Source organism: Nannobrachium achirus, assembly GCF_963921795.1.
Source record: "Nannobrachium achirus genome assembly, chromosome: 19".
Lineage (NCBI taxonomy): Eukaryota > Metazoa > Chordata > Actinopteri > Myctophiformes > Myctophidae > Nannobrachium > Nannobrachium achirus.
This window is the reverse complement of record NC_137826.1, coordinates 51,211,887-51,235,823: the sequence shown is the minus strand read 5'-3', so window position 1 is coordinate 51,235,823 and position 23,937 is coordinate 51,211,887. Positions and strand designations below refer to the sequence as shown.

At 44.3% G+C, this 23,937-nt stretch overlaps 3 protein-coding genes across 3 annotated transcripts; all 3 read right to left on the bottom strand.

Moving 5' to 3' along the window:
* Positions 1–296: 296 nt before the first annotated feature.
* On the bottom strand, positions 297–1,160 carry LOC308304920 (proteasome inhibitor PI31 subunit-like; the record flags this gene model as incomplete). The annotated part of the gene is made up of 1 exon (XM_080749545.1): positions 297–1,160. The coding sequence occupies one exon, from the start codon at positions 1,158–1,160 to the stop codon at positions 297–299; it is 864 nt and encodes a 287-aa protein (XP_080605671.1).
* Positions 1,161–3,459: 2,299 nt separating this feature from the next.
* Positions 3,460–4,314, bottom strand: LOC308304919 (proteasome inhibitor PI31 subunit-like; the record flags this gene model as incomplete). The annotated part of the gene is made up of 1 exon (XM_080749544.1): positions 3,460–4,314. One exon carries the CDS (start codon positions 4,312–4,314, stop codon positions 3,460–3,462), a length of 855 nt encoding a protein of 284 aa, XP_080605670.1.
* A 2,875-nt stretch (positions 4,315–7,189) lies between these two features.
* On the bottom strand, positions 7,190–8,056 carry LOC308304918 (proteasome inhibitor PI31 subunit-like; the record flags this gene model as incomplete). Its single annotated transcript, XM_080749543.1, has 1 exon — positions 7,190–8,056. The coding sequence occupies one exon, from the start codon at positions 8,054–8,056 to the stop codon at positions 7,190–7,192; it is 867 nt and encodes a 288-aa protein (XP_080605669.1).
* Positions 8,057–23,937: the final 15,881 nt, after the last annotated feature.

Here is a 23,937-nt window from a genome sequence, read left to right as displayed (position 1 = left end):
ATATTGACTTAATATGACTACCAGTGTTCTGATGGAGCACATGTGCCAAATGTTGCAGCTAATGTTATACTGGGTGCGTAAATCTAGGTCAAAAAAGGAAAACCCTGTAAATTGTCACGCGCTCGCGACAGTTTACGCTCACAGTGCGCTCGCGACAGTTTACGCTCACAAAACAAATATGTTCTCCAAACGTGTAGCCTATCTATAACTAGTAAGACACCTCAGGGCGACATGTGACCTCGCCCTAAAGGGTGAGGTTGCGCCAATTCTTGAAATGTGTGATTTGAGCGCCCGACTCAAGAAAACCCGGGTCCCCCTGGTGGTCCTGGCCTGGGCCTGTGTCGCATTGGCCTGCTGTACTGGTCCTCGAACCCCGGTGGGGCCAGGTGGTCGGGCTCCGGCTCCGGTCCAAAGGGGTCGAATCGGGCCCCGGGGGGCACAGCACCCGGAGGCAGGTTGCCCCCGCCCGGGATCCCGGCGTGCGGGTTGTACCGCGGTGGCATCATGTGTCGCGGGTCCATAAGACTCCCTCCGCCCAGCGGATTCAGCGGATCCAGATCTGCGCCCCCTACGCGCGGAGGCCACTGTGGCGGCTCGGGATGCCAATCGCCCCGAGGCTGAGGGTAGTAACCACTCCCACTGTAATCTCTGTGATCTCTGTAATCGTCCTCCTCGTACGGCCGTCCTTCCGTCATGGTGCCCGTCTCGGTCGTGGCCTTCGCGGCCGGCCCCTCCTGAGGCGCCAGGAGCTGCGCTCTCACCTTTTCCGCCAGGCCGGCGGCGTCCTTGTACGCGTGGTCGAACGACTGCAGCCGTGCGGCATCCGCGTGGTCGCCGACGTTCACCGACAATGTCGAGTCCAGCTCTGTGTCGGAGTTGATCAGGGTGACGATCACGACGTCGGAGTCGACCAGGGCCTTGAGCAGGTAGCGGCCGGTGCCGCCTCTGCCGTGGTAGCGCAGGGTGTACACCTCCTTGTTGCTGTTCCAGCCCGCTGGGAGCAGCTCTGAGCTCCGGTCGGCGCTGCCCGGCTCGTCTCCGGAGCCCACACACTTGTATCCGTTCTTGGTGATGGCCCAGTGGATGAAACTCACCACTGCGTCCTGGGGGCAGCTGAAGCTGCCCGCGACGGTGGTATAGAATGCCTCTAGTCCTTCCATCTCTTGGGGTTTAGTACTTCTGCTCTGCTGCCTCTTGCTTAAGTGTTTATGACCAATGATCCGTCCGATCCAGGAATGGGTATGGAGTGACTTCTAGCTGAGTAGTGCTTAGGGGGGCTTGTGCGGTATATAATCCTCTCTTCTGCTGTGAAGGCTTGTGAAGTGGGGATCTCCTTTGCTCCTGAGGTAGGGTATATAATCCTCTCTTCTGCTGTGAAGGCTTGTGAAGTGGGGATCTCCTTTGCTCCTGAGGTAGGGTATATAATCCTCTCTTCTGCTGTGAAGGCTTGTGAAGTGGGGATCTCCTTTGCTCCTGAGGTAGGGTATATAATCCTCTCTTCTGCTGTGAAGGCTTGTGAAGTGGGGATCTCCTTTGCTCCTGAGGTAGGGTATATAATCCTCTCTTCTGCTGTGAAGGCTTGTGAAGTGGGGATCTCCTTTGCTCCTGAGGTAGGGTATATAATCCTCTCTTCTGCTGTGAAGGCTTGTGAAGTGGGGATCTCCTTTGCTCCTGAGGTAGGTTATATAATCCTCTCTTCTGCTGTGAAGGCTTGTGAAGTGGGGATCTCCTTTGCTCCTGAGGTAGGGCAGTGTGATCGCATCTGGGACTGCGTTCCGCTTTTATAGCGGAATGCTGATGACACCACTTACATCATCAGTCTGATCACCAGTCAGTCCTGCTGACTGATGGAGATCCCTGATGTCATCAGTATATGCCCATACTGTACATGGGCCCATGGAGATCTCTGCATCTATCAGTTCTAGTCCCCTTTATGCCCATATATGGAGAGCCCTGATGTCATCAGTATATGTACTGATATGCCTATATATGGAGATCTCAGGTCTTGCCCAAATACGGTTGTCCATGATGTCCCAGCCTAGTGGTCACAATATTTATCTTGTGGTTCAAGTCTCCGTCCTACACCGAAAACAAGTGCTCCCTTACGTCCTCGCCTCCTACAGAAACGATAATAGCGACCAGAACTGCAGAGCCGACCGTCATGCCCATACTGTATATAGAGATCTTGTTTTCCAGAACCATCGATTTGACCATATACTGACTAGTAAGTCGCCAATTCGGCCATCTGGCCAGTGATGTATATCGAACCAGTTACACATATATGGAGACCCCTGCATGATATCAACAATGTTATGTCAAAACTTGCCCATATATGGGCATTACCAAATATGGTCATTCCCAGATATGTCCTTAATATTGATGACATTGGGACAGGGATCTCCACATATGGGCATAAAACGTATGTTAATTAGTAAAGCCAGCAGGGCCTTGGCGAGTTAAGGCCTGGGTTTGATGCATGGGGATCTCCATATATGGGCATCATCTGGGAATGCCCTTACTGTATATGGACATTTAATTTATTTTATCCTTTATTAATATATATCCATATACATATGTGGACTTACTATTAACGTTCTCGGGGAACGTAGGGTGTAAATCAGAGTAAAGCAGGCTCTTGGGCCAGTTAGGGCCTGGGGTTGATGACATCAGAAATCTGCATATATGGGCATAAAAGGGATTCTGTTTCTGGAAATGCCCAGGACTATTTATTCTATTTTATCCTTCATTAATAATAACTAGAAGCTCGGGAACGATGTAAATAGGGAATGAATCCGCCCTTTAATGCAAACCCCATTATCTGTTGTCATAGGATAGCTGTATCTGTCTGTCTGCGTCCATTGGCCCGGGCACTGCACTCCACGCCGCGGCAGGGAACGCGTGTGCCGAATTTGAAGCTGGTGGGACGAACGTGTCTGTCTGTGTCCCTTTTATGGCCGTATATGGAGATCTTTGTGATTCTGGGTCCATTGTATGCCCATGTATGGAGATCTCTTATCTGTTTGTCTGTGTCCTTTTTATACCCGTATATGGAGATCTTTGTGATTCTGAGTCCATTTTATGCCCATATTTGCCCATATATGGAGATATCTGTCTATCTGCGTCCATTTTATGCCCATATATGGAGATCTCTCTATCTGTCTGTCTGTGTCCCTTTAATGCCCATATATGGAGATCTTTGTGATTCCCGTGTCCATTTATGCGCATATATGGAGACATCTGTATCTGTCTGTTAGCACCGTTAAAAACAACAATAAACCACAATGAACTCTCTCCTCATTTTGTATTTTTATTGTTCTCTGTGTTATGTTCTCCAAAACGAGTAGCCTATCTATAACTAGTAAGACGCCTCAGGGCGACATGTGACCTCGCCCTAAAGGGTGAGGTTGCGCCAATTCTTGAAATGTGTGATTTGAGCAATGTGTGATTTGAGCGCCCGACTCAAGAAAACCCGGGTCCCCCTGGTGGTCCTGGCCTGGGCCTGTGTCGCATTGGCCTGCTGTACTGGTCCTCGAACCCCGGCGGGGCCAGGTGGTCGGGCTCCGGCTCCGGTCCAAAGGGGTCGAATCGGGCCCCGGGGGGCACAGCACCCGGAGGCAGGTTGCCCCCGCCCGGGATCCCGGCGTGCGGGTTGTACCGCGGCGGCATCATGTGTCGCGGGTCCATAAGACTCCCTCCGCCCAGCGGATTCAGCGGATCCAGATCTGCGCCCCCTACGCGCGGAGGCCACTGTGGCGGCACGGGATGCCAATCGCCCCGAGGCTGAGGGTAGTAACCACTCCCTCTGTGATCTCTGTAATCGTCCTCCTCGTACGGCCGTCCTTCCGTCATGGTGCCCGTCTCGGTCGTGGCCTTCGCGGCCGGCCCCTCCTGAGGCGCTAGGAGCTGCGCTCTCACCTTTTCCGCCAGGCCGGCGGCGTCCTTGTACGCGTGGTCGAACGACTGCAGCCGTGCGGCATCCGCGTGGTCGCCGACGTTCACCGACAATGTCGAGTCCAGCTCTGTGTCGGAGTTGATCAGGGTGACGATCACGACGTCGGAGTCGACCAGGGCCTTGAGCAGGTAGCGGCCGGTGCCGCCTCTGCCGTGGTAGCGCAGGGTGTACACCTCCTTGTTGCTGTTCCAGCCCGCTGGGAGCAGCTCTGAGCTCCGGTCGGCGCTGCCCGGCTCGTCTCCGGAGCCCACACACTTGTATCCGTTCTTGGTGATGGCCCAGTGGATGAAACTCACCACTGCGTCCTGGGGGCAGCTGAAGCTGCCCGCGACGGTGGTATAGAATGCCTCTAGTCCTTCCATCTCTTGGGGTTTAGTACTTCTGCTCTGCTGCCTCTTGCTTAAGTGTTTATGACCAATGATCCGTCCGATCCAGGAATGGGTATGGAGTGACTTCTAGCTGAGTAGTGCTTAGGGGGGCTTGTGCGGTATATAATCCTCTCTTCTGCTGTGAAGGCTTGTGAAGTGGGGATCTCCTTTGCTCCTGAGGTAGGGTATATAATCCTCTCTTCTGCTGTGAAGGCTTGTGAAGTGGGGATCTCCTTTGCTCCTGAGGTAGGGTATATAATCCTCTCTTCTGCTGTGAAGGCTTGTGAAGTGGGGATCTCCTTTGCTCCTGAGGTAGGGTATATAATCCTCTCTTCTGCTGTGAAGGCTTGTGAAGTGGGGATCTCCTTTGCTCCTGAGGTAGGGTATGTAATCCTCTCTTCTGCTGTGAAGGCTTGTGAAGTGGGGATCTCCTTTGCTCCTGAGGTAGGGTATATAATCCTCTCTTCTGCTGTGAAGGCTTGTGAAGTGGGGATCTCCTTTGCTCCTGAGGTAGGGTATATAATCCTCTCTTCTGCTGTGAAGGCTTGTGAAGTGGGGATCTCCTTTGCTCCTGAGGTAGGGTATATAATCCTCTCTTCTGCTGTGAAGGCTTGTGAAGTGGGGATCTCCTTTGCTCCTGAGGTAGGGTATATAATCCTCTCTTCTGCTGTGAAGGCTTGTGAAGTGGGGATCTCCTTTGCTCCTGAGGTAGGGTATGTAATCCTCTCTTCTGCTGTGAAGGCTTGTGAAGTGGGGATCTCCTTTGCTCCTGAGGTAGGGTATATAATCCTCTCTTCTGCTGTGAAGGCTTGTGAAGTGGGGATCTCCTTTGCTCCTGAGGTAGGGTATATAATCCTCTCTTCTGCTGTGAAGGCTTGTGAAGTGGGGATCTCCTTTGCTCCTGAGGTAGGGCAGTGTGATCGCATCTGGGACTGCGTTCCGCTTTTATAGCGGAATGCTGATGACACCACTTACATCATCAGTCTGATCACCAGTCAGTCCTGCTGACTGATGGAGATCCCTGATGTCATCAGTATATATGCCCATACTGTACATGGGCCCATGGAGATCTCTGCATCTATCAGTTCTAGTCCCCTTTATGCCCATATATGGAGATCCCTGATGTCATCAGTATATGTACTGATATGCCTATATATGGAGATCTCAGGTCTTGCCCAAATACGGTTGTCCATGATGTCCCAGCCTAGTGGTCACAATATTTATCTTGTGGTTCAAGTCTCCGTCCTACACCGAAAACAAGTGCTCCCTTACGTCCTCGCCTCCTACAGAAACGATAATAGCGACCAGAACTGCAGAGCCGAACCGTCATGCCCATACTGTATATAGAGATCTTGTTTTCCAGAACCATCGATTTGACCATATACTGACTAGTAAGTCGCCAATTCGGCCATCTGGCCAGTGATGTACAGTATATCGAACCAGTTACACATATATGGAGACCCCTACATGATATCAACAATGTTATGTCAAAACTTGCCCATATATGGGCATTACCAAATATGGGCATTCCCAGATATGTCCTTAATATTGATGACATTGGGACAGGGATCTCCACGTATGAGCATAAAACGTATGTTAATTAGTAAAGCCAGCAGGGCCTTGGCGAGTTAAGGCCTGGGTTTGATGCATGGGGATCTCCATATATGGGTATCATCTGGGAATGCCCTTACTGTATATGGACATTTAATTTATTTTATCCTTTATTACGTAGGGAACGTAGGGTGTAAATCAGAGTAAAGCAGGCTCTTGGGCCAGTTAGGGCCTGGGGTTGATGACATCAGAAATCTGCATATATGGGCATAAAAGGGATTCCGTTTCTGGGAATGCCCAGGACTATTTATTCTATTTTATCCTTCATTAATAATAACTAGAAGCTCGGGAACGATGTAAATAGGGAATGAATCCGCCCTTTAATGCAAACCCCATTATCTGTTGTCATAGGATAGCTGTATCTGTCTGTCTGCGTCCATTGGCCCGGGCACTGCACTCCACGCCGCGGCAGGGAACGCGTGTGCCGAATTTGAAGCTGGTGGGACGAACGTGTCTGTCTGTGTCCCTTTTATGGCCGTATATGGAGATCTTTGTGATTCTGGGTCCATATGGAGATCTCTGTATCTGTTTGTCTGTGTCCTTTTTATACTCGTATATGGAGATCTTTGTGATTCTGAGTCCATTTTATGCCCATATTTGCCCATATATGGAGATATCTGTCTATCTGCGTCCATTTTATGCCCATATATGGAGATCTCTCTATCTGTCTGTCTGTGTCCCTTTAATGCCCATATATGGAGATCTTTGTGATTCCCGTGTCCATTTATGCGCATATATGGAGACATCTGTATCTGTCTGTTAGCACCGTTAAAAACAACAATAAACCACAATGAACTCTCTCCTCATTTTGTATTTTTATTGTTCTCTGGAGTTCAAAACAAATATCACAGGATTTTTATTATTTATTATTGCAGATCTATGTGGGACTAAATGGCACTTCCTGTGGACCGGAGTGGTGGTCAGAAATGAACAGGGGGGGGGGGGGGGGGGAGGTTATTCGGTAAAGGAAAACACGCAGGCGTGGGAGTGGTTCTAGAAATGCAGCTGGGGGGGGGGGGGGGGTTGAGCACCCGACTCAAGAAAACCAGAACCCCCCTGGTGTTCCAAAAGCGTTCGGAGTAGACCCCGTCCCTCCTGGTGTTCCAAACTGGAACCCCCCTGGTGTTCCAAAACACAAATATGTTCTCCAAACGTGTAGCCTATCTATAACTAGTAAGACGCCTCAGGGCGACATGTGACCTCGCCCTAAAGGGTGAGGTTGCGCCAATTCTTGAAATGTATGATTTGAGCGCCCGACTCAAGAAAACCCGGGTCCCCCTGGTGGTCCTGGCCTGGGCCTGTGTCGCATTGGCCTGCTGTACTGGTCCTCAAACCCCGGCGGGGCCAGGTGGTCGGGCTCCGGCTCCGGTCCAAAGGGGTCGAATCGGGCCCCGGGGGGCACAGCACCCGGAGGCAGGTTGCCCCCGCCCGGGATCCCGGCGTGCGGGTTGTACCGCGGCGGCATCATGTGTCGCGGGTCCATAAGACTCCCTCCGCCCAGCGGATTCAGCGGATCCAGATCTGCGCCCCCTGCGCGCGGAGGCCACTGTGGCGGCACGGGATGCCAATCGCCCCGAGGCTGAGGGTAGTAACCACTCTCTCTGTAATCTCTGTGATCTCTGTAATCGTCCTCCTCGTACGGCCGTCCCTCTGTCATGGTGCCCGTCTCGGTCGTGGCCTTCGCGGGCGGCTCCTCCTGAGGCGCCAGGAGCTGCGCTCTCACCTTTTCCGCGAGTCCGGCGGCGTCCTTGTACGCGTGGTCGAACGACTGCAGCCACGCGGCATCCGCGTGGTCACCGACGTTCACCGACAACGTCGAGTCCCGCTCCGTGTCGGAGTTGAACAGGGTGACGATCACGACGTCGGAGTCGACCACCAGGGCCTTGAGCAGGTAGCGGCCGGTGCCGCCTCTGCCGTGGTAGCGCAGGGTGTACACCTCCTTGTTGCTGTTCCAGCCCGCTGGGAGCAGCTCTGAGCTCCGGTCGGCGCTGCCCGGCTCGTCTCCAGAGCCCACACACTTGTATCCGTTCTTGGTGATGGCCCAGTGGACGAAACTCACCACTGCGTCCTGGGGGCAGCTGATGCTGCCCGTGACAGTGGTATAGAATGCCTCTAGTCCTTCCATCTCTTGGGGCTTAGTACTTCTGCTCTGCTGCCTCTCGCTTATTAAGTAAGTGTTTATGACCAATGATCCGTCCGATCCAGGAATGGGTATGGAGTGACTTCTAGCTTAGTAGTGCTTTGGGGGGCTTGTGCGGTATATAATCCTCTCTTTGGCTGTGAAGGCTTGTGAAGTGGAGATATCCTTTGCTGCTGGAGTAGGGCGCAAACTTCCTGGCGGTGTGATCGGTGTGATATGGGCATAAAGGGGACCAGCACTGATTGCTTCACATGACAGTTAACTTGCTGCAGAATATATCACGGCAAGATCTCTGTATCTGTCTGTGTCAACAGTAAATGTCCTTATATGGGCATACTGATATGCCTATATGGAGATCTCTGTATCTGTTTGTGTTTGGCCGTTTTATGCCCATGGAGATCTCTGTATCTATCAGTTCTGGTCCCCTTTATGCCCATATATGGAGATCTCTGATGTCATCAGTATTTGTCCATATACTGTATGGGCATGATGATATGCCTATATATGGAGATCTCTGTATCTGTTAGTGTCCCTAAAATGTCATGCCTGTATGGAGTTACAAAATACACACGCATGCAGAGATTTAGCACGTTTATAATGGAAAGTGAAATGGACTGTGATCAGTGATACTTCATTAACGACTGATATGTGTGATGTCACAGGCAGGGGGGAAGTTCTGCAGAATTAAGATAAAACAAACCGGAACAAGTTCCTACGAACAACCGCTAGTTTCGCTGAAACGTTGAAGACCCCTGCTCTGTGGTCACAGGCTGATGATGTCATTGGTATGCAGGTTTCTGAACCGTCTACAGCCCTCCTTCTGACCCACAGAGTGAGGGAGGATTCACACTTGGGTCTCCGGTGCGTTCTCGAGACTGCTTGGCAGATGTTTTGACAGTGTGAAGCCTGCGGTTGTCCTCAGAAACGGCAGCCTCGAGACCACCTGCGGAGGTGGTCTCGAGTCCGCTTGATGCATCCACAAGAACGATGCGCTGCAATGTGAAGCTACTGTTCCATGAACCAGGAAGTGGTGTCGCTTCTGCTGGGATGAAAATAACAAGGATTGATCCGCGACGTCACTATTAAGATACCAAGGATGCGGCAGTGACGTTACTGTGGCGCGATGATTACAGACGGCGTTACGTTGTGATGTTTCAAAGACAGTCAACACACTGCTTTTGGTTGTGTGTTGATGTGCTGTTATTGTTACAACTCAAGATAACGTCAGGAACACTGTAAAACTTTAAAGTTCGCTCTAAATTCTGACAAGATACTCTTCTTCTGTGACATGACATTTTATATCTCCCAAAGCCCCATAGTCAACAAGCGCCCCCAGGAGGCACATGAATACCATTACAGTTGAATGAAGTGTACTCCAGGGAGTCCATTGGCCAATGTGAATGCTGGTCAACGGGGACCAGACAACTGTTTTCAGTAACAGTTCTAATCAATTGGATTGCAGTGTGAATCCGCCCTTAGTTAGGGAGTGTGCGATTTTAACGCGCGGTTGGTATGGTCCATAACGGGGGGGGATCATCAAATATTTTTTTTAGATCTTGGGGGGATCATGATTTTTTTCATTTTGGCTTTAGGGGGGCCATGCAACTTTAATTTGTCGAATTTTGTAATTAAAAATGCTTAGTTTGTTCTTTATCTAAATAACATCATCAAGTTAGTATACCCAGTTTCAACTATACATTGTCCCCTACATAGTTGATGGACTTGGTACATTCCAGTTGTTCTAATACATCCCTCGGCCCCTCCCCCTCCGGCTGCTCTCAGTGCGTCTCTGTGTTGTCGAAGTTCGCTGCAGTGTGCACACACAGGAGTTTCTCGTAGCAGCTGGACTGGATACATAGGCTAACAACCACCATATTTGTTACCAAGAGAGGAATATAGCATTAGAAAGAAAGGTGTAGTCTCTCTCTCTCTCTCTCTCTCTCTCTCTCTCTCTCTCTCTCTCTCTCTCTCTCTCTCTCTCTCTCTCTCTCTCTCTCTTTCTTTCTCTTTCTCTCTCTCTCTCTCTCTCTCTCTCTGCTGCGAAGTGGGAATTGGAGTCAGAAGGAGAGAGAAAAGACTCATGCTCACTTTGTTGACTTGGTTGCTTGATGAATATCATGGAAAATAGATCAGTTACTCAATCTTAGTTTGGAGTGTTTTTGTAACCCCACTACAAGTCTAGAATAAAAAATGTACTTGAGTAAAAGTACCTAAGTATTGTCAAATGAAAGTCCCAAAAGTAAAAGTACTCATTATGCAGAATGTCCTGTTCTTTAATGATATTTTAAAAATAGCAGATCTACAAGCTCACAATGGAAGGCACGCAGGACAACTAACAACAACCCATATAAAACAAACATTATACACTTGATTGAAGTTCTTTATGGGGAGATGTTATGGAAACTGTACAAGATCACCAACAAAGCCCTTTCAACCTTCTCAAAGTTGCATAACAGAGATATATGCAGCATCGTGACCACTCGACCATACCAGTGAGTAGCCTATATATTTGATTAATTGCTGGCCAAATAAATCTATCAATTTATGAAACATTTGCGCAGACCCGACTTTCAGACTATTTCTCATTATTCTGTACATGTGTTGTTGGCCTGAAACATGATGCAGCAGAAACACCTTGTTGTGAAAACATGCAGTATGCGTGCAAACACAGCCTGTGCGATTATAGTCCAATATAATTAATTTCCTTATGCAAGATGAAGCTGTAGTATGTTTGTTGTACAGCCTACTACTCCTTTACATTCGTTTTTGCACCTGCTTGTCATCCATGCATTCAAATTATTATGTCCGGTATTTTTTATCAGATGTCCGATAAATTAAAAATACTAGCACGATAGCTTAATATATATATGTATATGTTTATTGGGAAGGGGGGTCATGCATTTTTCTCAAGTCACACAGGGGGGACCACAAAACAATATTTTAAGGTTGTGGGGGGACCATGAAAAAAAAAAAAAAAGATATCACCTGTCAACCAGCACCCCCTAGTGGGTAAATAACGTACACTCCCTTAGACAGAATTGGTACCATTTTAGACATTTAGAGTTAGACAGAAATGGTACCATTTTAGACATTTAGAGTTAGACAGAAATGCTAATTTTACAATTAGCATCATTGAGGACAAATTATATGAAGATGCATTTGAAAATGGTCTTTATCGCACTGGACCGATACTACCAAGCATTGCACTTTCATTACAAGGAACCCGCAGTTTGATATGCATTATTATAAGCCGCTGTCCGGATCCCCATTTGATTCCATTTGGGATCTACTCTGTGAGAGATCAGATCCTGCTACAGTAGGCCTATGCTAACTCTAAGAGTATACAGATGGAACTAACAGGGGTCACCAACATGTGTCCGTGGCAATACTTGGTTTTGTCCTGCATGGCAAATTCTCAATCTTTACACTATAATTTAATTGTTTTCATCATAAGACCCACTTACTGAATCAGTCACCACGTTTTCTTCTGAATATGTATGACACTTATTTACTATGACACTATGGCACATTAGGAGTCCACTAGTACCAGTAGTGACTCTCAAATGGTTTATTTTCAAGGACCGCCATAACCAGGGCAGGAATTTCATGGAGGCCATGAAGGCCATGGCCGCCGTTGCCCCTCAGTTTGCCCCTCAAACCAATGGCATGAACTGAGGCCACAGTGGCCTTAATGCCCCAGTTGACTGTACCAATTTCTCCTCCGTCTCTTTCTTGTCAATATGTAGACAGTAGACACCAGTGTCTTTTGTTGAGATTCTGAAATCTTAACTCTCCCCGGGCCCCGAGTTCCTTTTTTTTTTTTTTTTTTTTAAGATTTGTTTTTGGGCTTTTTATGCCTTTATTTGATAGGATAGTAGACTGACAGGAAATGGGGAGAGAGATGGGGAATGACATGTGGCAAAGGTCGTCCGGATCGGGAATCGAACCGGCGACGCCAGCAGGCATCATAGCCTATATGTGGTAGCGCCTTGACCACCAGGCCAGCGGGCGCCCCGAGTTCCCATGTAAATAACATAATTTATCTATTTCACTGCAGATTATCATCCCAAACCCTGAAATTCAACAAATTCTTTCAATGGACTAAAATCTTGTTTTATTTGATGGCCTTCCTGCCATGGCATTTGGCCTTTGTGCCCTAAAAAAATGGACAAAAAGTGGCCTTGCCCCTAAAATGATGAAATTCCAGGCCTGGCCATAACACTGAGTGTGTACAAATCCATTTGTACACTCTCAGGGTTACAGACCTGTTATGGTCATTCAGGGCTATCTCTTTGTGTTTTTCTGGTAATATTATTGTCTTCTAATTTTGTATGTAAATGTACTTTTTTACAAAAATGGCCACCACAAGCCATCATGGCGATGACCCCTGGGAACTAAATGGACACGTAAGGGTCGCGGCTTCTCTCTCTCTCTCTCCCTCGCTCCCACCCAAACACTCCCATACATTTTAATTTTTTTTTTGTACAAAATGTACATTTTTTTCCGCACACGCAGCGTTGGGGGACCCCAAATTCTACTTTGTGGGGAGCCCCCTATTTTTCTAAATCCGCCAATGTTTGGGCCCCTGGGGGGTCCCCAAAACCCAACATTGGGAACCAGAACAAGGACAGAGAACCCGAGCTTGCTTGTGTTTATGCCCACCCAGCAAAACCCTCTGCGTAAACGCAACTTTGTTAAATCACCGCTGACATTTTTACAGTGTAGGAAAAACACACACACACACACACACACACACACACACACACACACACACACACACACACACACACACACACACACACACACACACACACACAAAGCAGCAGGATTCTCACAGCCATTGTATAAGTGTCCCTTCTTCTCCACGCACCCAGAGAGTTTAATACTGCTGACAGTTCATTCTCCAACAACCACACGCAGAATGGGAGGATTATGCGTGCTTGGCGAAGGCAGACACATCTCTTGTGCTTGTGTTATAGAAGCTGTTTAACCCTCAAATACCTGGAACGCGTTAGATTTTAACCACTTTAACCATTATTTTATGCTTTAACTATTGAAAAATAGCAGATATACAAGCTCGTAGATCTGCTATTTTTGAAGTATTTGACCCGATCTTTGACCCGACTTCTAAATCCTTCTTCTAAATCAGTGGTTCTCAAACCTTTTCATGTCAAGGACCCCCAAAATTACATTTATTTGGCCGCAGACCCCCCCATCTCAGAATATGTTGTTCCAGGGACCCCCCCCCCCCCAGAAGCAGAGATTTGAGTTACAAAAGTTCGATTTGAAAAATATATATTTGAAAATTTGCACACATTTTCATGATTTTAAAAAAATGGCAGATCTACAAGCTTGCAGCGCGGCACTCGGTGCCGCGCTGTGAGCTTGTATATCTGCTATTTTTCAACAGTTAAAGCATTCAATAATTCTAGGCCTATAATGGGTTAATGAGACTCGCGGTTCTCCTCAGATGCCGTCGGAGGTACAATCACACCGTTATCGCGTTAGAGTTGTAGTCGGGTCTTATCACCGTCACTGTTAAAGCAATTCTTTTCAAGAGCAAGACGCACAATAGATTCACTATTCATAGAGGAGATAGCAAGACGCACAATAGATTCACTATTCATAGAGGAGATAGCAAGACGCACAATAGATTCACTATTCATAGAGGAGATAGCAAGACGCACAATAGATTCACTATTCATAGAGGAGATAGCAAGACGCACAATAGATTCACTATTCATAGAGGAGATAGCAAGACGCACAATAGATTCACTATTCATAGAGGAGATAGCAAGACGCACAATAGATTCACTATTCATAGAGGAGATAGCAAGACGCACAATAGATTCACTATTCATAGAGGAGATAGCAAGACGCACAATAGATTCACTATTCATAGGGGAGATAGCAAGACGCACAATAGATTCACTATTCATAGAGGAGATAGCAAGACGCACAATAGATTCACTATTCATAGAGGAGATAGCAAGACGCACAATAGATTCACTATTCATAGAGGAGATAGCAAGACGCACAATAGATTCACTATTCATAGAGGAGATAGCAAGACGCACAATAGATTCACTATTCATAGAGGAGATAGCAAGACGCACAATAGATTCACTATTCATAGAGGAGATAGCAAGACGCACAATAGATTCACTATTCATAGAGGAGATAGCAAGACACACTCCCAGGGCGGGGCGAGGTGCATGCCATCCAGCCTGGCGAAATACAGTGGTGTAAAGTAACTAAGTACATTTACTTACTTAAAGGAGTAGTTCACCACTTTTCAACCTGTCTTCATATAATAGGTCCTCACTAATGTTCATGATAAAATATCACAATTTTTTTCTACTCAGTCCAAGTCTCCTAGGAGAGCTGTGGGAAGTTCAGAAACCATCGTCTTGTGACATCATCATTTTCCAAAAAAAAAAATGTAATCAATATTTTTGAAAAAAATATTTCGATTTTTATTATTGCGAGAACAATGGCTTCCACTTTAAAATTGCAAGCCTGCAGTTTCTATAAGCTGGATTGGCAATCGATGATGTCACAAGACGATGGGTTTCTGACCTGCCCACAACCCTCCTCTGAAGAAAAAATAATAATAATAATAAAAAAAAAAATGTATTTACTATTTTTGAGTGAGGACCAATTATTTGAACATAGGTTGAAAAGTGGTGGAGTCCCCCTTTAAGTATCTGTACTTTAAAATGAAGCCAGTGTGGAAGTAATTACAACACTGCAGTTCTCATTAGTGGCCTGGAAGGTGTCGCTGTTTCCCCTCCTGCTGGTTGCGGAGGGATATTCTATTAGTCTGGGGCTTTTGTGCAAATGAGTCTAAAAGTGATACATGTTGCACAGATGTAGCCCAGGGCATACTCTAATGACTTAGCTAGGGTGCCCGAGCCGGCGACCTTCGGGGTCGGCACAGTGGCCTCCCACTGACACCTCGGGGTGACATGCGACCTCACCCTAAAGGGCGAGGTCGCGCCAATTCTTGACCATCTGGCCAGTGATATACGTATATCGGACCAGTTACCCATATATGGAGATTCCTGCATGATAATCAACAATGTGATGTCAGAACATGCCCATATATGGACATTACCAAATATGGGCATTCCCAGATATATTGATGACATCGGGACAGGGATCTCCATATATGGGCATAAAACGGACAAGGGCGTAATTAATTTGCAAGTGTGATCTGGGAATGCCCATTTATGGGCATGTTCTGACATCACATTGTCGACTATATATGGGCATGAAATATATGGGCAAAAAAGCCAGAGCGTGATGTCAAAGGGCAAACCCATTCTGTTAAGAGTGGTTCCCCTGAACAGTGACATCAGAGCATGATGTCAGAGCGACAAACCCATAGAACCATACACAAACCCATAGAACCATACACAAACCCATAGAACCATACACAAACCCATAGAACCATACACAAACCCATAGAACCATACACAAACCCATAAAACCGTAGATTGTAAAAATGTGTACTGACTGACTGACTGACAGACACAGACGGAGACAAGCTGCGTCATTTCTCAAGGTATACTGCGACCTTCGGTCGCAATAAGTAAATACCCAGAGAAAAATGTCGCTTTAAGTAGGATGTGAGGGGTCTAACTAGGGGTTTGTCATGATTCTGAATCCACAAAACAAATGCTTGCAATGGATTTTTAGACTTTTAGACCGATTCGCATGAAATGACCATTTTATCCCTCTTGCAGCTCATCCGTACTGCCCGCGATGCGACACGATGCGAGCAACGAAATCTCATTAAAATACATTTGTTTCAATGAGGACGTCCTCATCTACCGTGAGCGACAACGTTTCGTCGTCCACCCCTCCTTTTTCCGCTCGCAGAGTCTCTATTTGAGCGAGGTTTTCGTGGCGATGTAAATGTAGGTAAATGGCCATGTCCTGCCCCCAAACACCTTTTTTTATTAATCATTTATTTGATTGGTTCAGGCTACGTCGCAACACAATTGATGACACTCCATAAGAGGACAGTATTTCGCGCGACATCGCCGCCGGAACACTCGCTCGCTGGCATTGCGAATGTGCTGTAAGGCCCCAGCCCGACTAAAGCCGAGATTTCAAATCCGACCGTTGAGTGCTTTTTCTGACTTAAGTCGGGATATAAAGTTTCTGTGTAGAAATCCAAGTCATACGCCATGATTGTACTCTACTTTGCAGCTGAGTGCGGTGTCGCACTGCAACACGTTGTGAGCTTGCAGATCAGCTATTTTCGGGCTAAAGAAAATGTCAAACAAAATTCCGGGCCAAAAGTGCCTGCAACCCCTACCATTCTATGGTACACTAACCCTGACACTTTACTGCACCTGTACTTAAGCACAGTACACGGTCAGACAGGGTTCATATCTGAATAGCAGGGACCGTGCAGATTATCGTATTAAGACACCAGCCCGAAGCAGACCCATGACTCAGTTGCATATTATCATGGCAGGCGGTATTATTAACGCTCAAAGACCTGGAATTTTTAACCTCTCTAACCATTATTTTATGCTTTAACTTTTGAAAAATAGCAGATCTACAAGCTCGCATGCAGCGCGGCACTTGGTGCCGCGCTGTGAGCTTGTATATCTGCTATTTTTGAAAAATCATGAAAACGTGTGCAAGCCTTTGAATATCTTTGATCCGATCTTTGAACCGACTTCTAAATACTTCCTCTAAATCAGCTGTTCTCAAACTTTTTCATGTCAAGGACCCCCAAAATTACAGGTATTTGGCCGCGGACCCTCATCTCAAAATATGTTGTTCCAGGCAAAAACTTGCAAAAACAAATCATGATTTTTCAAAAATAGCAGATCTACAAGCTCGCAGCGCGGCACTCTGCGCTGTGAGCTTGTAAATCTGCTATTTTTCAATAGTTAAAGCATTCAATAATTCTAGGCCTAAACGGCTTAACAAGATGTATAATGATCTTGTTGAAGGACAAAAGGCTACAGCAAGGGATTGAACCTTTAGGGACTAAAGCCCCACACACCCCCCTCCCTCCGACCGCTGGCCTTAGCTGTCACCCAAATGCAAATGGAAACCTTTTTAAACATGCAATCCCCTCTATCTGTCATCGGCTGCCCGTGACATTCCGGCGGAGCGGAGCGAGCCGAGCTCTCCGGTGTGTGCCAGGTTGTCAAAGTACCGGACGGGGTTATGTTTCCCCAACGCATGTTTTTTTATGAGAACTTCCAATTAGCTTTTTTACAACTGGCGGAAAGTACATTTACTCAGGGCTGCTGCAACCCCTTTTTTTTGGTGCCCGAAGCACAACTGGCTGTTGGGTAACACCCAACAGCTCTGAACTTTTTTTTTTGGCTTCATTGTCGATTCTATAGCTTTAGTTAAGTGTGCCTGCCATGCAATGGCAAAACACTTATTGTAATCCGCCATACTTAATAATAATCACGTCACAAAATTTCGGCTCGTAATAACTGCCGCAAGATTTACACCACCGCCGCAATATATACATCAAAACGTGCGGCTCGGCCGGGAATGGTGTGCTATTACTTTTCTAAGAGAAAAGTTGTATCGTTTAATTGATATTAATTTATTAGTGAATTAATTTTACCCATTGACTTATAATGGGAATCGCAAAAACTCACATTCAATATTTTTTTTCTCGCAAACCATAGGGGCTACAGTTTCAAAACTTGGAGAGGAGATTTATAATGATATCAAGGATTAATCAAAAAATAATTTCGTCAGTTGGCCTCATGGTGGCGCTATAACAGTCTACTTTACCTTTCGGCCTGTAACTCTTGAACCGTGGGTCGGAAAATTAAAATTCCTTTTTCCCTGGATTCCTTGGGTCATGACGCATCTCCTCATATAGGCCACGCCCATTTGCGTCAGGATAGATTTTCCGCCATTTTGAATTTTCTTCAAAACACACTTTTTGCTCCTTTTCCTACATATTTTCTCCAAATGTCTCAAAAATCGATACACACGATCTATGGACTCATGCAATAAACATATGTAAACGATATTTTGATAGTCCATACCGTTCTTCCGTAACAGGGTTCCAAAGTTAGCGGGAGGAGCCCGTTTTGTAAGAAGTAGCCATAAATCACAAACGAAACATCCAGTCAACACCAAATTTTAACCACAAGTGGGGGGCGCTATACTGAACATATACCCAAAAGCATTTCCACTTCGACCCATAGGGGGCACGACAAACGCGCAAAACGTAACCGTTTCATGCCAAAACGCGTTTTTCAGGGGGAACGACCCTCTCAAAACGAAACACAAACGATCTCGGGAGCGACGGGACAACGTAATCGCCTTGCGGAACTTGTGGGAGGAGCCTATTTCTTAAAAACAAGAAACCATATTGCTAATGCTAACACATGCTAATGCTAACAAATGCTAATGCTAACAAAGATGCTAATGTTAACACGTACAAGGTTGCACACACTTAGCGAGCTGCAGGCACACTTAAAATTTCTTCGAAATTTTCTTTTCTAGTTAACAAGTTACTTTGCTCACAATGCAGCGAGCTTGTAGATCAGCTATTAGAAAAAGAAAGAAAAAAAAAAGAATCGGTTGACACCTTATGAAATAAAACTGGTACTGTGTAAGTTCATTTTGACGCCATTGCGATTTTTTTGGTCAGGGTTCATTTGGTTCCTAACCACCGCTCATTTAGCCGGGGGACCCCCTGAAACAAACCTCAAGGACCCCTGGAGGCTCCCCGAACCCCCACTTTGAGAACCACCTGTATTAACCCATTTAGGCCTTATTAGGCCTAAATTATTGAATGCTTTAACTACTGCAAAATAGCAGATATACAACCTCACGTGCCGCGCTGCGAGCTTGTAGATCTGCTATTTTTGAAAATTCATGAAAGTTTGTGCAAATCTTTGAATATCTATTTTTTTAAGTGAACATTTGTAACTCAAATATTTGCTTCTGGGGGGGTCCCTGATACAAAATACATATAAATCTAGGGGTCCTTGACATGAAAGAGTTTGAGAACCACCTAGGTTTAAACATGTGTTTTTCAAAAAACCTTGAAGGATTTAGAAGACACTTATAATCTGGTCAAAATTCAAATGTTCACGATTTAAAAAATAAATAGCAGATCTACAAGCTCACACTATTTTTAATAGTTAAAGCATATCTGGGTTAAAGGCTGTGTTGGAGTCTTTTTTTTTTTTTCTTCTTTTTTTCTTTCTTCTTTTGACTGCATCGCTCTTCAAAATGGCTGACCTGACCTCTGTCAATATGCGGGATGATTGAACCCTGTCAGTCCAACAAGGCTGCCCAAGCCATTTGGCAGAGTCTAAGTGTTCTTAGTAATAGCACACCTGTCCTTCCAAAGGACTTCTTTGCACAGACTTGTCTGCAACGTCGGGAAGTAACTTCAGTAACTTTATACTCAAGTGCTGTACCATTTTAGGTATACTTCTAATTTAATTGGAGCGTTTACTGTTGTTCAATACTTTCCAGCAGTGGTTCTCAAACTTTTAGATTTCAAGAACCTCCCTTAATAGTAAGGGGATATCTTCAGAAATAGTGTCAAATCCTGGAATACATTCCTTACCAAGAAATGTCTTCACAAATGTGTTTGTAAAGGTCTCTAGTAACACATCTCACAAAGTCTGAAACTCAGTTTCCCTAGGAGAATCCTTGACAGCTGCTGAAAGTTGGCGTTAACTCCTACAGGATAAAACACACCAAGATAAATATGCTTTAAGTACCATGTGAGGGGTCAAACTAAGGGTTTTTCATGATTCTGAATCCATTTCAAGCATTTGTTTTGCACCAAAAACATTCCTTGGTCAAAAAAACGGCCCGACAAAACTATGGTTTAGTGATGAGTCATCACTTTTCACAGTTTTGTGGGAGCCGCCTTTAACCCAAGGAATGTTTTTCGTGCAAAACAAATGCTTGAAATGGATTCAGAATCATGAAAAACCCAGGAGAGTTTGGACAAGGCAAATTATCATCTATGGCTTCAGGTACGTCATGGAAAGGGAGGCATTTGTGTTTCTTTTACAGCAAAAACTGCATTCATGGTCTGTTGACATCTGTTGATGTCTATGTGTGCAGCTGGCATCAAATGCAAGTCGTTAGAGTCAACGCGGAGCCTAAAACCTCATCGTATTCATCTTTACAACTCGTTAGGCCGACCTTCCGCAAGCGATATTGATGAAATTCCTGGCGAACACTCGATCTCTCCTGATGGGTGAATGCTTGGAACTCGGCATAGCAATGGCGTCCAAGAGCTCCCAGGGTCCATTGTTCTTTGTCTTCATTATGCTGTACCCTAGAGTTCAGCTGACCTTCACAATGCTATTGCTGAGCTGTTCTGGGCATTCAGTCGTCCCTTTGGCTTCACATTCAGATTCCACCCATAAGTTTAATGGCCTGTAAACAGACCTCCGACCGTTCGAATCCATTAAAAGTCATACTGTACATATACTGTGTGATTTCAGTACGGGGGAAACTTTTTTCATTTCATCTTCTGACTTGTTTTACACAATAACACACGTCAACATGAATGTGTTTTTGACGACTTCTCTAAGCACAGTTTGTTTTGTTGTTTTTGCGAGTGTCTGCCACAATAACTTGCATGATTACAGTTGGCAACTCTAAACAGAACCTCCATTCATTCGGACAGTATAGCCCTTACCAAAAAGTAGTATACTTACGTATACTCTGAGTATACTTGTTATGAACTAAGTATACTTTGTCTAAACTAATACTTTGGTAAGTATACTTTTCTGTTTACTTAAAATGTACTATCAGGAATATACTTAACAAAAGTATACTTAGTTTATACTGACGAGTACACAGCAAAAGTTTAAGTATACTTTTCCTTCATTTCAAGTGCAGCCTATATTCTATAGTACTGTGTTCTTATACAGTATCTGGCTTGTGGGTGTATACTTGTATATTTCTCACACTGGCTGCTTGAGGTAGTTGCCCTACACTGTGCACCTGTAGTGCTTATGCTTGAGGTATACTAGATTTATACTTGAACTGCACTATTTTCATACATGAAGTATACCATTTATATACTCCAAACATACTATGCGTGAACGTAATGTACACTACTCTTTTACTTGCAGTGTACTTGAATTGCACTTTTCTTATACTTGAGGGGTACCATATTTATTTACACAAAATGTATATACTACAAACATACTATGCGTGAACTTAATGTACACTACTCTTTTATTTGCAGTGTACTTGAATTGCACTTTTCTTATACTTGAGGTATACTATGGTCATACTTCAACTGCACTACTTTTAAACTTGCACCATACCGGTTATATACTCTAAACATACTGTGCGTGAACTTAATGGACACTACTCTTTTACCTGCAGTGTACTTGAATTGCACTTTTCTTATACTTGAAGAATACCAGTTATAGACACAAACCATACTGTGCGTGAACTTAATGGACACTACTCTTTTACTTGCAGTGTACTTGAATTGCACTTTTCTTATACTTGAGGTGTACCATGTATTTTCACAAAACATACTATGTGTGAACGTAATGTACACTACTCTTTTACTTGCAGGGTACTTGAATTGCACTTTAATTATGCATGACGTATACTACGATTGTACTTGAAATGCACTATTATATACTCCAAACATACTATGCGTGAACTTAATGTACACTTGCAGTGTAATTGAATTGCACTTTTATTATACTAGAGGTATACCATTTATACACAAAACATATTATGTGTGAACTTAATGTACACTACTCTTTTACTTACAGGGTACTTAAATTGCACTTTTCTTATACTTGACGTATACTACATTTATACTTGAATTTCACTACTTTTAAACTTGAATTGCACTTTTCTTATACATGAGGTATACTATGGTCATACTTCAACTGCACTACTTTTAAACTTGCAACATACCAGTTATATACTCTAAACATACTGTGCGTGAACTTAATGGACACTACTCTTTTACCTGCAGTGTACTTGAATTGCACTTTTCTTATACTTGAAGAATACCAGTTATATACTCAAACCATACTGTGCGTGAACTTAATGGACACTACTCTTTTACTTGCATTGTACTTGAATTGCACGTTTCTTATACTTGACGTATACTACGTTTATATTTGAACTGCACTATTTTCATACTTGAGGTATACCATTTATATACTACAAACATACTATGCTTGAACTTAATGTACACTACTCTTGTATTTGCAGTGTACTTGAATTGCACTTTTCTTATACGTGAGGTATACTATGGTCATACTTCAACTGCACTACTTTTAAACTTTCACCATACCGGTTATATACTCTAAACATACTGTGCGTGAACTTACTGGACACTACTCTTTTACCTGCAGTGTACTTGAATTGCACTTTTCTTATACTTAAAGAATACCAGTTATATACTCAAACCATACTGTGCGTGAACTTAATGGACACTACTCTTTTACTTGCATTGTACTTGAATTGCACGTTTCTTATACTTGACGTATACTACGTTTATATTTGAACTGCACTGTTTTCAGACTTGAGGTATACCATTTATATACTCCAAACATACTATGCGTGAGCTTAATGTACACTACTCTTTTATTTGCAGTGTACTTGAATTGCATTTTTCTTATACTTGACGTATACTACATTTATACTTGAATTTCACTACTTTTAAACTTGAATTGCACTTTTCTTATACGTGAGGTATACTATGGTCATACTTCAACTGCACTACCTTTAAACTTGCACCATACCAGTTATATACTCTAAACATACTGTGTGTGAACTTAATGGACACTACTCTTTTACCTGCAGTGTACTTGAATTGCACTTTTCTTATACTTGAAGAATAGCAGTTATATACTCAAACCATACTGTGCGTGAACTTAATGGACACTACTCTTTTACTTGCATTGTACTTGAATTGCATGTTTCTTATACTTGACGTATACTAAGTTTATATTTGAACTGCACTATTTTCATACTTGAGGTATACCATTTATATACTACAAACATACTATGCGTGAACTTAATGGACACTACTCTTTTACTTGCATTGTACTTGAATTGCACGTTTCTTATACTTGACGTATACTACGTTTATATTTGAACTGCACTATTTTCAGACTTGAGGTATACCATTTATATACTCCAAACATACTATGCGTGAACTTAATGTACACTACTCTTTTATTTGCAGTGTACTTGAATTGCACTTTTCTTATACTTGAAGAATACCAGTTATATACTCAAACCATACTGTGCGTGAACTTAATGGACACTACTCTTTTACTTGCATTGTACTTGAATTGCACGTTTCTTATACTTGTTGTATACTACGTTTATATTTGAACTGCACTATTTTCAGACTTGAGGTATACCATTTATATACTCTAAACATACTATGCATGAACTTAATGTACACTAGTCTTTTACTAGCAGTGTACTTGAATTGCACTTTTCTTATACTTGAGGTATACTACGTTTATACTTGAACTGTACTATTTTCTTACTTGAAGTATACCATTTAAATACTCCTAACATACTCTACGTTAACTTACTGTACAGAACTCTTTTACTTGCAGTGCACTTGAATTGCACTTTTCTTATACTTGAAGTATACCATTTATATACTCAAAACATACTGTGCATGAACTTAATGTACACTACTCTTTTACTTGCAGGGTACTTGAATTGCACTTTTCTTATACTTGACGTATACTACGTTTATACTTGACCTGCACTATTATATACTCCAAACATACTATGCGTGAACTTAATGTACACTACTCTTTTACTTGCAGTGTACTTGAATTGCACTTTTCTTATACTTTAGGTATACCATTTATATACACAAA